Source organism: Taudactylus pleione, unplaced genomic scaffold (genome assembly GCF_031769625.1).
Source record: "Taudactylus pleione unplaced genomic scaffold, aTauple2 ptg000004l, whole genome shotgun sequence".
Taxonomy (NCBI): domain Eukaryota; kingdom Metazoa; phylum Chordata; class Amphibia; order Anura; family Myobatrachidae; genus Taudactylus; species Taudactylus pleione.
The window spans coordinates 208533-227527 of NW_028284407.1; the positions used below are offsets into that span (position 1 = coordinate 208533).

The following is an 18995-nucleotide window of genomic DNA, read 5'->3' on the forward strand; positions in this document are numbered from 1 at the left end:
CAGCTACTCATGTGTACATTGGCACAGTATTGGGCAACTGTAGCTCCCATAGTGGTTCCACATTTATCTGCTGGATCTGAAAGACGCCACAGGAGATCAGAGCATCTTATTTCTCCAGAGCTGACCATGCAAGTTCTGCTTTTAGTGAGATAGCAGTTCCTGCTGCTAGAGGCTAAAATTACAGAGAGGATTTCATAATTTTGTTTTATTTTGTTATACAAATTAAGGTTCACTATTTGACAAACTCTTTTGTAAATGTATTTTGTATTTGACACAAAGCTAGACTGTGGGCCTCATACATTATTGGTTTATAATAATATGCAATGAAAATTCAGTCACCAGTTCTCATTTTATTCTAATGATAGTAAATTCATTACAATATTAGAGTAGTATTAGTTTTAATTAACTGGTCATAGTGCTGAAATGAAGGGAAAAAACACATTAAAATGTAAAACCAAGTCTTCTCTTGGCTTGCTGTATATCGCCAGAGTCGTGGATTTCCCTTATTTCTTGGGTGGTGACATTCTGGAAAGTAGGTAGCTGGACTCCGCTGGTGTCCTGCACTTGGTAACTAGGCCGGATACCTCCTCTTCCAGAGTAGACTGGACCACGTCCCCCACCAGTACCAATCTCTGCTGCTTTTTTTAGCGGATATGGATTTTTCCCAGCTTGGATGGCTGAATCGATCACCTGTCTGGCATAATTTTGGAAGACTAACTCTTCCTTATTAGAGTACATTACGTTTTGCTTGGCATATTCTAGCTCAGCTTCTCTTTCCATTTGTGACATGGTCTTCTTCTCAGCCTTAAAAAAAAAAAATGGTGGGGAAGGGGGTTTGAAAGATTTGCAATATAGCAAAAGAAGGTTGATACTGCACTGCACAAATATTGATTCAACTTAAATAATATATGAAGGAAGGTAACAAAGTAAATTTTACACCATGAGACCAGCTCTGTATACTTAAACAAGAATTAGTGATTTTATATTTAACAAGTGCCACTTTTTCTTAAAAGTCCACTGCTACAATAATTTATGGTACAGCTTATTTATTTAGTTTTAATTTACAATGGAAAACAATATAATCAGTGTCACTTTATACAGAGCATTGCTGCCCATACTGAGATATTGTCAAAGCCTAACCTCACATCATTAACCCAACTGCTGGGGTGCTTCCAATCTCAGTGATCAGGTGTGGGTTGGCCATATTCTTTGGGAGTATTCTCTTTTGTGATTGATTATTTTTTAAATTTGTGTTATTTATTTTTTATTTTTTTTAACTTCGCTTGTTCCCTGGTCTGGGTGCCAGTCCCCAACTTGTGCTTCTTGTGACTAGCCCCATCTTGGGGACGAGGCACCTTGTATGGCAGTCTCTGGGATGATCTCTGTATTGTATATCAGTCACTATGATGCTGTCTGTATTGTATATAGGTCATTAGAATGCTATCTATTATATGGCATTCACAGAGATGATCTCTGTTGTATAACAGTCAGTGGGATGCTCTCTGTATTGTATGGTAGTAATTTGGAGGATCTCTATATTGTTACAGGCTTTATGCAACAGAAAGGACTTCCCAGACTCAACTACTTTCATTTCAATGCTAATCCTGGTAAACTCCCTGCTGCTACATACATTTGCACTACTCATTTACCAATGTGTGTACTCCACTCACTGGAGTGCTGACTTTGCATATTGTTTATCCGCTTACCAGTGCAATGTATTCCCTACAGGTGCATTAATTCTACCTGATGCTCTGTCTGCAGCTGCTGTGATTCCACCTAACATTTTGCATTGGCCTTGCTTGCTACTGTGATAGGGCTAATGGTGTGCTAAGCCCTGCCTACTTTATTTGCCCCAGCTACAGTTTATTTGATCCTGTCTACATGAAGCCAGTTTCAGAACTTAAAAGTTGTCACATAGATTAAGTAAATAAACAAGCGCAGCCTTGAGGTGATCTTGAAAAAGGTATATTAAGTAATGAAATGTCTACTAGGTCACAGTAGATTAAAAAAAAAAAAAGTGACTTCCGGTGGGCGGGGCATCCAGCATGGCTGCCTTTTAGTTCTGTCCCTGACTGAGCATAGGAAATCCATTTGAATCCTCCTGAATTGAGGCTTACACAGCTATAAAACCTGTCCCTTTATCTGGCCATAAAGGAGAGGAGTCAATTGATACCTAAATTGCCTCGGTGGGCATTTCAAGCACCGCAGTCTGGCCGAAAGTTTATCGGCATACATGACCGCCTGACTTAAGGGCGCGAAACTGAGAGCGTGAGGCTTAGAGTGGCTCGCGGGACGGGCTATTCTGCGAAGCGGCTCTTCTTGTAACCCATCCTATTCCCTGGACACGGAAGGAACCCCCTGGCGTGTTACCCAGAGGAGACCCCGGACTGTGGATTATACAACTCCGTCTGAGAAGGGAGAGGTTGAATGTGCGGAGGACGCCGCGCTGACAACGCGACGAAGATAAACACCTTACCTGGCAGCCTGGAGTGGATCTCTGACGCAGGGGGGTAACTGACTTGATCCTCCTGCTGATTTACACAAGGTCCTCCGAAGCGGGAGTCTGGGCTCTGCCTATCCCTCTAACACCGCATATCTGCGGTCGTCTGGGCGCGGATTCTGACGAAGGTGCGGCGAGACGACTGGACCCCTGTCTGGATGCTGGAGGTGCTGCTGGTTCCTGCTTTGGACACTTACCAAATCTGAAGCTGTCTGCTGGGTGTCGCAGGGTCGGAAACTGGAGAGCAGAGTTGTTCTGCTGTCGTTGCCTGAGGGAGAGAAACGCTGAGTCGACGTGGCCGATCTGCATTCCACCTATTGGTTTACTTTCCTGGGTGGACGAAACTTGTGTGCCTGGCAGTGTGTCCTTCATTCGGAAGACACAACACATAGTGATCCCACTGACCCCCAGGTACTAATGCTGTATTGTCCTTAACATCTAACTAACATTTCCCTCCCTACCCTGCCCTTGGTCCCAGCCCTCCTTATGTGTGTCCCTTTCTTTCTATTAATTCCTATTCTTACCCACCCCCACTCCAACTTTTCCTCAGCTGCCTACCCTTTTCACCCTTCCTTTTGCGGTCCCTTACCGTGAGTTACTTTGGGGATTGATTGAGCTACGTGTCAATTCCTTTCAGATAAGCTATTCCAGAACCACTGAAAATTCACAAGGGAACACTGCTTATATTGACCTACTTGAGGGGATTGAGATACCCTTTAGTGTACTCTATAGTGTATACTCGGATGTGGATTGTAGACTACATTGAGGATTACTGCTGTTTATTTTTGGGAAAACTTGGGAAAAGTATATCTTAAGATTTGTCTCCACCTAGTGGGGAAACTTATAATATTTTCCTTGATACAATAACCTAATTTCTGCGTTATATCTATATTTTGTAATCTGTAGTACAAAGAGGTATTTACTGTAAAATAACTACAATTCCTTTTGCTTTTTCATTCTTTCTCTGGTATCTATTACTGTTATCCTTGTATTGTGTGTACTAAGATAGTGATTTTGGATGCAATCAATTTAGACACAACGATACTGTAAACTAGCTCTTAATAATGTAATTCAACCATGAAATGTAGGGTTGTGAAGCCACTCTAGACAAACACGGGTTTATCTAATACATTCCTTTACTTGATTTGGAGTATATAAGGGGCAAGTCAATTCAACTATTTTATTTAGCTTGCCCGACACAGGGCATGGACAGGTATATAGAGAAGCTTCCACAATTGCATAATTCAGATTCTTCAGTGGAGACAACCATGGGTAAAACTCGTAAGAAGTCCACTACACCTAATTCCCCCCCATCACCCCAACTGTTTTCAACAGATGGTCCAACAGGGAGCCAAGCTACAGGTTCTATCCAGTCTATATCTATCCCATCATCAGAGGATAATGCGAAAGTTACAATTAAAATGTTAATGCCTCTGCTAGATAAAAGATTTGAGGATCTTCATACACGATTAGAAGCGTCTCTCAATAAAATAGATGCAAATACATCAAGGATTGCAACGGTAGAGCAACGCACTAGCGATTGTGAGGACACAGTACATGCTTTACAAGTCACTATAGATCGACAAGCACAAACTATCCAGTCTTTGTCTACCAAACTAGATGATGTAGAAAACAGGGATAGGAGAAGCAATTTAAGATTTATAGGGGTCCCGGAAACTGTGAAAAATCCTCAATTGATGAACTTCCTCAGTATTCGCATTCCTCAGGCGCTGGGGATTTTTGATGAGGCTGAAATCCCACAAATTGAAAGAGCACATAGAATAGGCCCAGAACAAACTGGAAGAAATCCCAGACCCCTACCTGTTATTGCAAAATTTTTAGATTTTAGGGTGAAAGAGAAATTTCTCATAGCTTATCGAACCACACAGCCTCTCATGGTTGATAATGTAAAGGTCTTGATTTTTCAAGATTTTTCTGTAATGGTATCACAAAAGCGGAAAGAATTTTCTGAGGTGTGCAAAATGTTGGTGGAGCAAAATAAACGATTTGCTTTGGTGTACCCAGCTAAGTTGAGGATCATGGAAAATGGACGCCCTATATTCTTTACTGACCCTAAGTTGGCTAAAGAACATCTCTCTAGAGATCCACCTGGATCTCCTGCACGTCCGAATGACTGAAGCTATGTACTTATAAGATAGTTATTATCTTTTCAATCTCTCTGGGGCATTCAGAATTGCCCTTTAGATAAGGGGACCTGTGTTATGTCAATTAGTTTTCAAGGTATTTTACTTGCAGGGCTCACAACCCTCTTACTATTCAAAAAAATAAAATATTATATGTTAATACGGAGCATCCCTCCTGCTTTGGGATGGGATCCTCAGTGGAAGTTGGTGGTTTTTACCCACCATATAGTATTTCAAAAAACCAAAAAGTTAAGCACCATGATGTTTATGTTAAAATCATATCTCTTTTCACAATTTTAAATGTACTCTATATCGCACATTTATGTTTCATAACCTGGATACAACTGTGTCTTGAATGTTCCGCATTTCAGGAGTGCACTGGGTTGGGTGGGGGAGTGCAGCGAGGGGTTGCGCGGCGGGGGAGGTTGCCCATTTTTTTTCTCTTCCCTTTTTGTTCGGCCTTGGTGTTTTGGAAATGAGCAGTTTTCTGGAGATAAATATTCTTTTGATGTCAATCCATGTCTGATCAGCTGAGTGGAGGGGAGGGACCTACTGTCCCTCCGCATTTTAACTTGGTCTCTTGGAATGTGGATGGCCTTAATACACCTGTTAAACGTAAAAAGGTTGTGACTCATCTTCGTCGCCTGCACCCAGACATTATATTATTACAAGAAACGCACTGGAAACAGGGGGAAGAGGGTACACTTCGGGCTAGGTGGATAGGGGAATGCATTACAGCGACTTATTCATCTAAATCAAGAGGAGTGGCGATTCTATTTAATAAAAATCTAAAATACAATATCTTAGATAAAGTAACTGATCCAGAGGGTAGATATTTGTTGGTGGATCTGTCTGTAGAAGGACGGAATTACACAATCGTTAATTTATATGCACCAAACATATCCCCACACCAATTTTTAGCCAAGTTGTCTCAGATACTGGCTCGCAGGACAGTACACGAACTCATACTAGCAGGCGACTTTAATTCAGTAGATGATCCCAGTGTAGATAAATCTCCACCAGTTACTAGACCAAACATTCCTTCATGGCATTATATACAGTCTCTTAAAACGATACACCAACTTTCTGACCCATGGAGACTAATACACGGTACAGAACACACATACACTCATCTCTCCCGGGCTCATCAATCATTATCTCGGATAGATTTTTTTTTGGTATCGAACTCTTTAATGTCAAGAGTTCGCAGGTCAGAGATCCATGAGATATTGATCTCGGATCATGCCCCGGTGTCCCTGGACCTGTGGCATGACTCTTCGACTTCTAAGGATCGCCTATGGCGATTTCCGGAATATTTGGCTAAATCTGAGGAGTTTGGACGGTTCCTTAACATGTCATGGTCCAATTATTTGGATGATAATGTGGAACACTGGCGGAACATAGTTTTGTTCTGGAGTGCTTCCAAGGCTGTTATGCGAGGCCATGTTATTCAGTATGTGTCTAAAATTAGGAGAGAATCAAAGAAACAATATCAGGATTTACATGACGCAGTGGCCTCATCGTTCCGACAATATCAAACACATCAATCCTCAAATAACCTGGAGGAATATCTCCAAAATAAAAAACTGTTAGAATCTTTCCTCTCTGCACAGGCGAGGAATCGTCTAGACTACACTAAACAAATGTACTACAAATGGGGCAATAAACCTGGCAGACTCCTGGCACTCATGGCTAAACCGGGGGCAAGGAGGTCTTTTATTACAGCGATTAAAAATCCTTTATCTAATACCACACACTTATCTACCAAAGAGATTTTATCCCATTTTCATGCTTACTATACGAATCTTTATCAGCCGATTGATGTGGAGGGGGAACTACAGGAACAGCTATTATCAGAGGCACAACTACCGGTATTGTCTCAGGATCAAAGAGAGCTATTGTCTAGGGACATTTCAGAAGAAGAATTGCGAAACGTTATAACAGGTCTTCTCCCACATAAATCACCGGGACCTGATGACTTTTCAGGTTCTTATTACAAAATATTGAAAGATAATCTAATACCCACTTTGGTAGAATTATTTAATAAGATTTTGCACGACAAACCAGCCTTCCCTTCATTCACAGATGCGTACACAACATTAATCCCAAAACCAAAGACCCATTATTAGTGGAATCATACCGCCTGATATCATTATTGAATTCAGATTTTAAACTGCTTGCCAAGATAATAGCCAATAGGTTACAAACTATGATGCCCAATTTATTAACCTCACACCAAACAGGATTTGTTCAAGGAAGACATTCTGTTAGAGACATCCGTATGGCTTTGGCGGCGGTCTTGGCGGTAACAGGAAAAAAAAAACATGCGACATGTTGCTCAGCCTTGATACACATAAAGCCTTTGATTCAGTGGCCTGGCCGCATCTATTTGCTGCTTTAGAAAGAAGAGGATTTGATTCTTTGTTTATAGAATTAATAGGGAACTTCTACTCTCGTCCCACTACCACTCTCTTGATCAACGGGGTTCGGGGGGATCTGATTACAATGCATAGGGGAACCCGCCAGGGTTGCCCCCTCTCCCCGTTGCTGTTCAACCTTTGTATCGATCCCTTATTTCGCATTCTACAGACGTGGTTGGAATTCCGAGGTATAAGGGTGGGGGCGGCGGAAATTAAACTATCTGCCTTTGCGGACGACTTGCTATTATACATTGATAAACCTGAATCTTCCCTGGGGAAAATATTGTGTAAACTTTCGGATTTTGGTAAAATATCGGGTTATGAGGTAAATTTGTCAAAATCGGTGGGCCTTTATCTTCATCCAAAAATACAAGTACCCAGTTGGGGTTCTCAACTACCGTTGAGATGGGCTAAGAATAGCATTGAATACCTGGGGATTCAATTACCCAAATTTCCAACTGAATTGTATAAAATTAATTTTTCAAAAGCTATCGTACAGATAACAAGGGAATTGGAGGGATGGAAGCATCTGTGCCTATCTTATATGGGCAGAGCCAATCTTATGAAGATGGTAACTTTCCCAAGGCTGTTATATCTGTTCCAAGCTTTCCCCCTTCTGTTGACCCAAAGGGATCTTCGATTGTTGAATTCTCTCTTCAGAAAATTCATCTGGAAACACAAACGCCCAAGGATTGGGTTAATTAAACTGCAACAAACCAAGGCTAATGGGGGGATCAATTTTCCCCATATATTGAACTATAATCATGCAGCGATTTTAAGGTATCTGTATCTTAGAGACTGGATGCATGTTCAAGACCTTTATGCAAATACCTCAATAGAAGGCCAATTTTTGGAGGATTGTAACTTGATAAGCTTTTTGCATATGCAGGATGCAGAAATTCCGAACCATATACGAGATAACCCTCTCCTATGGTCCACTCGTAAGGTGTGGCATATTCTGCGACACCGTGGCCGGATAAACTCTTATAGATCGGTGTTTTTGCCTTTTATAGGAAATCCAGAATTCCAGGGAGGTACAGCATCATTTCCTTTTACCAGGTTGAGTAGGGAGGGGGTGAGAAATGTGGGTTCCCTTCTCGACTTGACATTAAAACGCACACTTAATTATCGGGAGGCACTGGAAAAATTTCCCACTTTTCGCAACCATCCTCTTAGTTTTATGCAAGCTAACCATTATGTGACTTCAGTCATTAGATGTTTTTCAGATTTAGATTGGGATAACGTACTTAATAATATGCTCCTTTCGGAACCGGCATCCAAAAAGGCAATATCTATTCATTATTCCTTTTTACGAACACCATTGCAACATGAGGCGGTACACACTGGAATGAGCAGGTGGACGCAGGTGATTCCCTCTTTATCATGTGAGATTTTGATAAAATCTCTTCTCCTATCACGTAATTTACTCCCGGCTATCCAATATCAGGAAATGTTTTTGAATATTTTTCATAAAGCGTATTTCTCTCCTCATAGGCAATATTTAGCGGGAATGTCTTCCTCTGCCTCCTGCCCTCGCTGTCAGTCTGATGTTGCTAATTTGTACCATTACTTTTGGTCTTGTCCCCTCCTGAGAACCTTTTGGCTGAAAGTGAGAAAATATGCCCTTGAACATCTAGTGAATTATGTGCCACTTACAGATGTGTGGGCCATATTTGGAATACTTCCGGAGGGTCAGCGAGTGGCGAGGGGTTGTGGATGTCTCCTTCTTATTATTAGCGCGGTGGCTCGTAAAGCTATACTTCAGACATGGATTGACACTTCTCCACCAACACTGCGACTTTTTAAAGAAAAGCTTTTCTATGTATTCAATATGGACTGGATTGAGACTATATTGGAGAAAGAGAATAGAGCTAAAAAATTTATTCAAACCTGGGAGAGCTATATTGATACTCTGACCTCAGAGCAGAGACATAAGATCCATGAGTCATTGAAATTTACCACATGGTATTGCCAGCGAATGATCTCAGGGGACCCGCCGATTAGGCTGAATTAATGGAATATATGGCTTTAATTTTAAAGATCACAACCTCTGTTGACATGGTGTGTCTATTATTTATGGCCTGGCCCCCCCCCCCCCTTTTTTTTTTTTTTTTTCTTTGTTTTGACCCTGTAGCTGCACTCCCCTATAGCTTAGGCTTATGGAGTGGTTTAGAGACACAGGGGGAGAGAAGGAAAGATGAAAAAGTTCAATATAAATGCAATAAATGTTATAACTGTATACTTTGATGAATGTGGATACTGATGTTAATGTTTATTTCATCTAATGTTCCGTCATTATAATCTAACTGGCAATTTTGTATGATGTGATATTGTGGTGTTTTAATAAAGAAAATTTATAAAAAAAATAAATAAAAAAAAAGTGTGTCTGGAGAAGATCAAGAATGGATGGACTTCTATCAAAGAACCTCACACGATGTGCGACTGGATACACTGCAGGTCAATCAGGTAGAGAGCTCTCTCTAGATTTATCTCACGCCTTTATGGGGTGTGAGAAAAAACAAGCAAGGTTTTATTTCTGAAAAACTTGCCTTATAACCTCATCACTAATTGAATCTTCCACATAATGCCATTATTATTCATAGTCCTAAATGTACATTTGAAAATCTGAACAGAAATAAGGCTCTTTTGAGACAATCCTTCAATATTCTTCCCCATCATGTTGCTGTTAAAAAAAACGAAAAAACGACTATCATCCATCGAGTTTGTGCTTGAATTGAAACCTTTTGCAGCTCATCCTGCCGTTTGTTTTTGATCTTTCAGTTTGAAACCTATGGCAAATAGAAGTTAAAGAAACAACGGCAAAACGTGCACAGATCAGTATGATCTGTGCATGCTTCGTTAGGTTGTTCCTTGGGATCCACACTTTCCTAGGAATTCCAGCCCTGGGCTGGTTCAGCCTGGTGCTGATTATTGGGAAAAGACTGCATGAGATTCCCCTTATTTTCCAATCCCGGCCCAGAACTGGTTACTGATTTTGGGAGGGGGGAATGTTTTTGTTTTTTAATTTTTAACACTTTGCAAAATGATCAACCTAACAGCCTGCATAGATCTTAGTGATCTGTGCAGGGCTCCTTCCAAACTCACCTGCCTCAGGCAGGTCTATTGTGGGCAGGTTTCCCGTAGTTTTGTAATTGGTTTCTGTTCTGGTCGGTTGCAAAACCAACCATTAGTAAATCTGCGGCTCCTATTCTTCTTTATGTGGAAAAATCGATTGTTGGTTCGATGTTCTAAAGCTGGACTTTAGTAAATGTCCGGTTTGCAAAATCAACTGAAAATCTACCCAAAACACCAAACCGACCTTTGTTAAATTTACCCCTTTGCCTGTAACCCAAGGCATGGGGGTGTAGTGTAAAGGAATGATCATAGTTTTTTCTTTCCAGCGATGTTGTTAGAAAAGTTACATACAATATCAAACAACTCCTGTGATATTTAGGGCCTTTTACATTTAGGGATTTGGAAATGCTACAATACATTTCTTTGTCTGGTTTTTAACATGGGATGAACTTTACTCTTATGCTGGCCATACACCTGCATGATTTTGGGCTGATTGCCTGATTTTCGACGAGTCATATGATGGATCTTGTGAAAATCGTGTATTTTTTTTTTTAGTAAGATACGATCCGATGCACGCTCCCGCAGCTCCTATAATCGGATCTTATGATCAGATGTGCAGCCCATATGTTCCATCCTATCGTGTGCAGATCGTGACGTTTATTTTGTTCATGCGATCCACCGTGCGGCAATTCAAGTCATTTCAATGATTGTTTCCCTAATAAGCGCGTGAGGCACAGGATCGATCATACGACAGATCGTGTGCTAAGAAAAACAACAAATATGCTGCCGGGACTGCCAGGGAGCTCCGGGGAGTCAGATGGTGAATCGGAACGTATGCTGGTCGTGCAGGTGTATGGCCAGCATTAGTGTAAGAAAAAAGGGGTGGTATTCTAAAGTAGGGCACTCAAATAAGCAGTATCTCCTAAAATGTAACCTTTATTACATTAATTAAAGGCGAATGATAAAAACAGATTGTGAAGTGACACACTGATCGTTACTCTCAGGGAGATTCTTCTTGATACTTATTCATGACCACAGGTAGATGTCAGACATAGTGATTCATTTATGTGCACAGATTAAATGTCTGCTAGTAACATACATACAGTTCTATTGAGAACACTTTCACTTGATCCTAGCTATATAGCAGGAATGTGTCTGGTGTCACTGACCAAAATATAATTACAGCAAATTAGTGGGTGTGTATATCACCGTCTCAAACATATACATATTATGACCCTTATATTTGTGGAGTAGTGATCTTTACATCAGATCTACCATTAAGTTTGTTCTGTTGCTGTGTCAGCTATAATCAGGAAGTGTCACTGCAGAGAATATCCCTCCTGTCTGTAAATAACATTGCTGCTGTGCCTTCAGGTGATTTGTTATCAAGTTAAATATAACTCTAGATGATATAGTCTGTTAAGGCTTTCAGTATGTCTGAGGATCCTCCATTCAACAGGCACGCTGATCTAGGTTCACCTATTGGCAATTGCTGAATAAGGTTTCATGTTAACTAGTATATCACTCTTCTACCTCTCAGGCAGGGCTGCCATCAGAAACTGTGGGGCCCGGAACTGATAGAATAGGCAGGCCCCCCCCCCCATGTTTCTCTAACTCCAGCCACACAGTGTCTCTCCAGTTCTATCGAGCCCCCTTCTGTCTCCCTAGCCAGCCCCCCTTTGGGGTCTCCAGCCTCCCCTCCCTTCTGTGTCTCCAGCCCAAGTCAGCCCCCATACTTACCTTGTTCTTGTTGCTCCGAGACCTAACCCCCATGCACCTCTTTTTCTGGGGTGCGGATTGAATGGCGGGGATGTGGGCAGGCGGTGAAGTGGGTGGGCAGAGGGATTGCAGGGGAAAATGCAGGATTTGCAATTTACCTATATAGATAGGTAACCAGGAGGTGCCCTTCTGGATAAACAAATATCAATACAGCACTGGAGAAACGGCAACACTCACGGGTACTAACATGTAAGACTTCAAATGACAAACAGTGTCCGTATTCACCGTTTCAGTCTGGATTTTTATTAAGAACATTCTTGCTAAAAGTCCAGATGGACTGAAACTTTGGGCACAAACGCTGTTTGCCGTTTGAATTCTTGCATAAAAGTACCCGTGAGTGATGCTGGTCCTCTAATAATTATATATTATATATATATATATATATATAGATAGTCACACAGTATACAGTGGCACTCCTGGTACAAACAACGGCAGATACGTGGCGTTATATGGTCAACGTTTCAAAGCCTTTAATGGCGCTTTTTCATCAGGACTGAAAGCGCCATTAAAGCCTTTGAAACATTGACCATATAACGCCACGTATCTGCTGTTGTTTGTACCAGGAGTGCCGCTGTATACTGTCTGACTGTATCCTACCTCTCCAGCGGGCACCCGGTCAAGTATTTGAAATATAGGGAGTGCCGGACCTACCTGTTTGTTTTATTTATTTATATATATATTATATATATATATATATACACACACACACACACAAACATATATGCATATTGATGTAAAATCCTGGTTGTCGGGATGCTGGCGCTCAGAATGTCAGTGACGGAATCCCGACACCGGTCAGAATCCTGACAGCATCATCCCGACGGTAAGTAGTAGGATTAGGGGAGGGATATGATAATAAATATATATATTATATATATATACATACACACACACCATTACCATATGACTTCAATATATCACAAAACATAGTATACAACCCATAATATTAATATACCCCACCACACAATATACTACTACACAACCACACAAAACATTACTACACAACTCACAGATACAATACTACACCCCTCAACCCACCTCACCCCCAATAATATTCGTATACAACCCCTGAAGATACATTACTACACACCCCAACACCCAACCTACCTTCCCTACCAGATAATACAAGTATACACCCACCCAAGATACATTACACCTCTCACTCTTTGATACCCCACCAAACCCACATTACTCCCGCCCCCAGATAATGCTTACACTGATCATGATAAATGATATCCCTCAAGCCACCTCACCCCACAGGTAATATAAGTATATACCCCACCCACATAACATGAATAAATACAGAGCCCCCTCAGATACTTACCTTTGTTTGCAGAAATGCAGCATTGCAGGAGGCTCTGGGTCCCCTCACACAGAGGCTGCAGCCTGGAGGATAGGAGAACAGGCCGGGCAAAGCAGGAGGAGGCGGAGACTCGTGGAGAGGGTGGGGCCTCTGGAAATCGGCAGGGAGATGGCACCTCATGGGAGAAGGAGGGGCTGGAACTCGGGAAGGGGGCGGGGATAGGGGCTTCATACACATCGCCTTCAGAGGGGAGGGGAGATGACGTCCATTCCAGCCATGTCGCTGTCGGGACACTGACAGTAGAGCTGCACTCCTATGCGAAGGGGGGGGCCGTATACACCAGTAGTTATACAGTCAGTGACTGACACTGACAGGGGGCCTGCAGAGCACCGTTGATCCTGACAACACACTGCTCTGTACTCGCAGGCTGTCTGTGACTAAAAGAAGCAGTTCACTTCACAGGTGGGATCATCTGCACTCTGCGGGCCCCCCACTAAGCCTGGGCCCGGTACATTAGTACCGGCTGTACCCCCCTGATGGCGGCCCTGCTCTCAGGTACAACATAACCCTGTATGTGACACTATTATAAATGCAATGTTTCAATAGTGGATCGCACATTGGAGAGTGTCATTGTATTACTGTTATTTCATATAGCTGCTGCTGTCGGAATTAACGATAAATCCCCTTGAGGGCTACTCTCCCCTCAGAGAGTCACACTGCACAACAGGTTTAAATGCACATCAATACCATTATGCACATAGCAGGAGGTATTGCTACTAAATAAAAATAAAAACAATGTATTGCTAATTGCCTAAATTGAAGCTAGCTTGAGAATTTTTTAACACTAAAAGGACATATAGGTGTCCGTCAAACTGGGTCAGTTTGACGTACGTTTTCGCATCCACGAAAAAGCATTGTGGATGTGAAACGTACGTCAAACGGACCCAGTTTGACGGACACATATATGTCCTTTTAGTGTTAAAAATGGGAAAGCTAGCCATGATGCCATCTTGTAGGTTGTGCCAGCATGAAGTCTTTAATGAAGCGTATCCTGTCATAGAATTCTTACCATCTGCTGGATCTGCATGGTCTGTACTTTCTTCTGCTCTTCCTTTGCCCTTCCCATTTTCTCCTTTTGTTGTGCGATAAAGAAGTTATCAGCCTCTTTTATCTCATGAAGTGCCTGCAACGCTCTTAACTTCTCCTCTTCTTCTTCCTTCTCTCTTTTCTTTCTCTGATACAAAAATATTATTTTATTAGTCTGCGCTTGATATTGGTATACAGGACAGCATCATATTAGAGCAAAATAATGATCGGTAAACTGACAAGAGTCATTTAAAGAGCAACGGGAAAGAAATGCGCCTGCTGGACAGGTCTGTGACTTAACGGGGGTATCCACTAGACGATAAAATCGTTCGATAATCGTTCAAACATCGTTTGAAAAATTTGGTCTTTTAGACATCTATCATTGTGCAAACATGCTGGTCAACCTGACGATATTGTCAGGCTCAGCATGTTTCCAGATGATGGATGACCCTGCACTGAACGTTCAGTGCAGGCACAACAAACGACTGCACGATTACAATGTCGTAATCGTGCAGTCGTTGTAGTGGATGCCCCCCATTAAACTGAGGAAGCACCACAGGCAGAGCCACAGGAGGATGAGTATGAAGAAGTGGCCTATAGATTTTGCTCTAAGTAGATAGTTGGTCTTTTTAGGGAGGGTCACCTTGGTGGTACGCTGGGGAATGTGTAGAAAATGGGGGATATGACTATTATATTTATTATATCATGTTAAGTTCAAATTTTAATATTTTTTAGACTTTTTAATTATTAAAGAAAAAGTAATAGGTGCTTTACCATATCCTAAAATGTTTTTTCTTTCTTTTCATTATTTTAAACTATAATTAGGTAACATGTAATAAAATGCATCGCCTTGCCAACCACATTCCTATCATTGAATGCCCACCAGGGAACCCCCCTGCCTATGATAAAGAATTGCTGCGGAAATTGTCCCATTTCAGAACAATAACGTTTTTTGGTCTCCAAAGATTACTGTAAATTGTGTTTATAGGTTTTAACTATTGTCCCCCTGTGCCCAGAGCCTTTGCCTAAATCTAACCACTTATAATTATAAGTAATCTCACTGTGTTGAAATCTCTCCTGTGCGCAAGAGGAGTGGTCTATCCTTATCACTATCCAGGGAAGAATTAAACTGCATGACCATAGAGTCTTTGTCCTTTGACTCAGATTATTCTAATCCTGATTGGTTGGCTCAGTACAGTCTACCTCCTGCCCCAGATTGGCCACTGTAGGGCTGGAAACTGCTTTTACTCTACATCAGTTGTTCTCGACTGCAGTCCTCAAGTACCCCCAACAGGTCATGTTTTCTATATTTCTTTATTCATGTACAGGTGAGTTAATCTACTGGGCCAGTAATTATCCCACAGAAAGAAATCCTGAGAATATGACCTGTTGGGGATACTTGAGGACTAGAGTTGAGAACCGCTGCTCTACATCAATAGCACATGCTGCTGTATTCCAGGGGTATTCGACATGCAGCATTCCGGCTGCTGTAGAACTACACATCCCCCTCCCCCCATTCTCTGACACAGATTTAGCATGACCTAATAGCAAAACTGTGGCAAGGCATGCAGGGATTTGTAGTTTCACAGCGGCTAGAGGCCCACATGTTGAATAACCCTGCTTTGTTCCATAGTGTATATAGGATGTGCATTGTGGGTATTATCACCACCTCTCAGTGATGTTCAACAGCTCTATTAAGAGCCACTATTACGCAATAACACTACTCTTAAATATCCTATTTTGCTTTATCTGTTAAAATCCAGTGACCTGCAAAATATCACAATAAAATCATGATCCGCAAATCGTGGATTTTTAACATGAAGAATTTTACCAATTCCCTGACGGATCAGCATTTCTGAACAGTGGATTGGCGGTTCTGGTCGGATCGGGGAATCTGTGAAACAGCCGGCACATGTATGGGACCCTTAAGCCAGTGGTTCTCAACCTCAACCCTCATTTTTCCTATCGGGTCATGTTTTGAGGATTTCTCTCTGGAAGCAGGTGGGATAATAACTGACCCACCAAATAGATTAACTCACCTGTGCATGATTAAAGAAATCCACAAAACATGACCTGGTGGGAGTACTTGAGAACCCCTACTCATCAGCTGTGTAAGGTCCAACCCAGCGATCTGAGTCAACGCTATGCCTGCAGTCCTGATCAAGAGTAAGTGCTCATGTGACACCAGCCACAGCCATCAGCAGGGAGCAGCTACACACAACACCCAGAAGCTGTGCCAGCGAGCAGCATAGTAAGCCCTTAATGTCACATCTCCAGTAAACAGGTTAGATATGACTGTAATCCTTGCTTATTTAGACTAATTATTATGCTGAAGAAAATAGCAGGCCCCTACTTACCATGGCAAGTCTGTGCTCTGTAATTGCCTTTATATCTGCTTTTATCTTGTCTTCTTTTTCCTGACCCTCTTTTTTGCTCTTCCCTTCCAGTTCAGCTATGGCGTTTGCTATGCGTTGTTCTTCGTCATCGACTTTCTCTTTCATTTGAGCGGCCAGCAAGTCTGTGATTTTATCCCTACGTTCCATGGTTTTTCTAGTTTCAAAAGCAGATACTATTAAAGCACAAAGTCCTTCTACATAAGGCGATTTATTTTCATCTTTCATAACACCACAAACACTCATCATATAAATAAAGTATAACTATGCAAAACTGGTTGCTGAACTTTTCACACCTGTGTACTTGGAGTTCTCGCTCTCTCTTCAGACTTTCCATCTTTTTCTTTGCAAGAATATACTGCCGCACCATGTCATCATTTTCCTCTTCCTTCTGTTTCTCCAGAGTTTTAAGGAAATTTCCATCTGCAACATGCGCCTATGTGACCGCAACATGGATCCACAAACATTTCAGTTTCATACATGACAAATTCAGTTAGTTAAATGCTTAAATGAGATGTACTAAGTTTAAAAAAAAAAAAAAAAACTTTAAAAAGGTAACATTTTTAAAATACATACAGTTCATACCCCCACCTTTCAGCTGGTTTGGCAGGGTCCACTAGTTGTAACGCATGGTCACATTAACTCTGAGAAGTATAGAGATGTTCTCTGATTGGTTGCTATGGGCAACACCTTCACTCCTGAAAACCCGCAGTAAATATACCCCCAGTTGTTATGGCTGGTAGTTACTCGTCTGCTATTTAGTTTCAATGGTAGTCTGAGATAATATGAGATATGGTAAGAACTTACCCTTGTTATCTCTATTTCTACGAAGTCCATAGGGTTCCACAGGATACCTTGGGGTATAGGTGTGACGTCAGTCGCAGGGCACCAAAGAGTTAAGCTTTCAGCCTCCCAGGATGCACTAGGTCCCCCTCCTATACCCCGCCCCCGGGCCAAGGCACCTCAGTTAGTTACCAAGCCATAGGCCGGAGGAGGAGAAGGAAGAGAGAGAACAAAGATCTGGACACATACAAGAATCACATTCTCCCCAGAGGGAGACGGAAAACCGGTGACCAGAGCAAAGCCCATCTGCAGCACAGGTGCGACAGGGCGGGAGTCCTGTGGAACCCTATGGACTTCGTAGAAATAGAGATAACAAGGGTAAGTTCTTACCATATCTTATATTTTCTACTTCAGGGTCCATAGGGTATCCATAGGATACCTTGGGGATGTCCCAAAGCAGTATCCTTTAAGGGTGGGGACGCTCCTGTGCAGAAAGGAGAATCCGCCGCCCGAAGGAAGCATCCTGAGAGGCGAAGGTGTCAAACCTGTAATACCTCACGAAGGTATGGACAGAAGACCACGTAGCAGCCTTGCAGATCTGAACTGCCGAGGCACCACGTCGAGCTGCCCACGAAGGACCCACAGACCTAGTGGAATGAGCCTTCAGAGAAGGAGGGACCGGTAGGCCTTCATGAAGATAAGCTTCAGAAATAGCCATACGGATCCAGGCTGCCAAAGTTTGCTTTGAAGCAGGCCAACCCTTTTTACGGAAGCCAAAGAGGACAAACAAAGCGTCCGACTTCCTAAACGAAGAAGTGCGGTCAACATAAGTCCTTAAGGCCCGCACAACATCCAAAGAGGCCTCACCCACGGAAAGACCCGGTGAGTTAAAGGCCGGAACAACTATTTCCTCGTTAATATGAAACTGGGAAACAACTTTGGGAAGAAACTCGGGCCGAGTGCGGAGCACTGCCCTGTTCCCATAAAAAACCAAGAAAGGGGGTCTACAAGAAAGAGCCCCTAACTCAGAAACACGTCTGGCCGAAGCAATGGCCAGAAGGAAAACAGTCTTAGCTGTTAGCCATTTAAGATCCACTGAGCCCAGTGGTTCAAACGGCGGTCCTTGGAGAGCCCTCAGGACCACAGCCAAATCCCAAGGCGCCACAGGTGGAACAAAGGGCGGCTGAATGCGGAGAACACCCTGCATAAAGGTGCGCACATCCGGGATTGTAGCAATCCTACGGTGAAACCAGACAGATAGGGCCGAAACCTGTACCTTCAAAGAAGCAAGGCGAAGCCCATGATCTAGTCCCGCTTGCAGGAAGGCGAGAATCCGAGACAGACGAAACTCCCGCGGTGCATAACCTCTCGGTCGACACCACTGGAAGAACGTATGCCACACGCGATGGTATATCCTCGCGGAAGACGGTTTCCGAGCTCGCAACATGGTACGCACCACAGAGCTGGAAAACCCCCGGGACCTCAGCATGGCCGTCTCAACAGCCACGCCGT

At 42.5% G+C, this 18995-nt stretch overlaps 1 protein-coding gene across 1 annotated transcript in view; it reads right to left on the reverse strand.

The window, feature by feature from the left end:
- Window positions 1–253: 253 nt before the first annotated feature.
- Window positions 254–18995, reverse strand: part of CFAP210 (cilia and flagella associated protein 210) — a 36139-nt gene continuing 17397 nt past the window's right edge. The window contains exons 6-9 of the mRNA XM_088469016.1: window positions 16997–17136; window positions 16665–16857; window positions 14291–14455; window positions 254–804 (exon numbers count right to left, since the gene is read on the reverse strand). Of these exons, the coding sequence (XP_088325142.1) occupies window positions 442–804; window positions 14291–14455; window positions 16665–16857; window positions 16997–17136 (861 nt within the window). The 3' untranslated portion in view covers window positions 254–441. The remainder of the gene's footprint in view (window positions 805–14290; window positions 14456–16664; window positions 16858–16996; window positions 17137–18995) is intronic.